General features: G+C 43.9%; 1 protein-coding gene across 1 annotated transcript; it reads left to right on the forward strand.

The window, feature by feature from the left end:
- The first annotated feature begins 490 nt into the window (after positions 1–490).
- Positions 491–814, forward strand: fez1 (fasciculation and elongation protein zeta 1 (zygin I)). The gene has a single exon (XM_078265950.1). The coding sequence runs from the start codon at positions 491–493 to the stop codon at positions 812–814; it is 324 nt and encodes a 107-aa protein (XP_078122076.1).
- Positions 815–1,358: the final 544 nt, after the last annotated feature.

Consider the following 1,358-nt stretch of genomic DNA (forward strand, 5'->3'; position numbering starts at 1 on the left):
GGAGCGTATATTGGCGGTGGGCTGGCGGTGATTGGTGCGCGGTTGGCAGGTCTGCAGCTGTATGGGTGGAGTTAGCAACTCCTTCAGCTGCACGGCTTCCGGGAAGGCTGCTCTCGTGTATCCTCGGCTATAGCTCCTCGATGATCCCTCCTCGGTGCTCGCTCCTCGGGGCAGAAATAAGAGCTTTGAGATGGCTTTCTCTGAGGAGGGACAGAACAACTTCCAGTTATCAAGCTATCAAATAAGGGACATGAGATGCAGCCAGAGTGTTTCAGGCACAGAAGCTGCAGCTATGGGCAGTATGAGAAACAATCTGTTTTTGAACATCAAAGCATGTAAACCTATTCTAGTGGACCCCAAGAGTACAAATATGATGCCGAAAAGGAGTAAAATAGGGTCTCTTTAAAGCATCAGTGTTATAAGCTGTGCTGATGGAGCATCCCTGATGCATTAAACACTGTGTGACCACTCTCTGTTTGTGCAGGACACCATGGAAGCCCCTCTTGTGTGTTTGGATGAGGAGTTTGAGGACCTCCGGCCCTGCCGCATGGATGAGCTGGACCACCCAGTGCTTAAACACTCTTACTCCACCACCACCGCCCCCCTGGCCACCATCACCCGTGAGGACTTCTCTGAGCTGGAGAACTTCTCCGAGATGATGAGCTTCAAGTCGATGGAGGACCTGGTCAACGAGTTTGACGAGAAGCTCAACGTTTGCTTCCATAATTACAACACCAAGACGGAGGGCCTGGCGCCCATACGCAACCAGTCCCACAGCCAGGAGGAAGAGGAGAGGCTGCAGGACGAAGAGTGAGTGACCAAAGTTAATATCATTCTGGTGAAATATTCATAGCACACGGTCCACTTACTGTGGTATTCATCTGTCATTGGTCTGAGGTCTTAATGGATCTGATACAGTTAAGTCTTACCCAACTGACAGTTATTGTATACCACTTTTAGTTCATTGAAAAGCATTTTTTTAAACGATGTTTGAGTTTCATTTTAACCAAGACATACATAAATGTAGTCAAACCCTGAAAAAACAATAGAAGCAAAAACCAAACTACAGACAGCAATCACAGCAACAGAGTAAAAAATAAATAATACAAATTTTATATATATATATAAAAATAAATAAAAAACTTTATGTAAAAGAATTACCTTTCACCGTGGTCTGATTCCTTCTTGTAAGATATATCTGGAGCATCTATCAATCAAACAATGTCACAAGCAAATATAAACAGCTCACTCCTGCATGAAAAATACTAAATTACTCAGAATTCCCCTCATTTGCCAGAATATCAACATCATTTTGTTCAACAAAGTTCAAAAATTGTCCCCAAACCTGTTTGAAAGTA

The sequence above is a fragment of the Sander vitreus genome, chromosome 13 (genome assembly GCF_031162955.1).
Source record: "Sander vitreus isolate 19-12246 chromosome 13, sanVit1, whole genome shotgun sequence".
Lineage (NCBI taxonomy): Eukaryota > Metazoa > Chordata > Actinopteri > Perciformes > Percidae > Sander > Sander vitreus.

Bases quoted from the DNA above. Each gene is read 5' to 3' on its own strand.
- fez1 (XM_078265950.1), top strand. From the start codon at position 491: ATGGAAGCCCCTCTTGTGTGTTTGGATGAGGAGTTTGAGGACCTCCGG.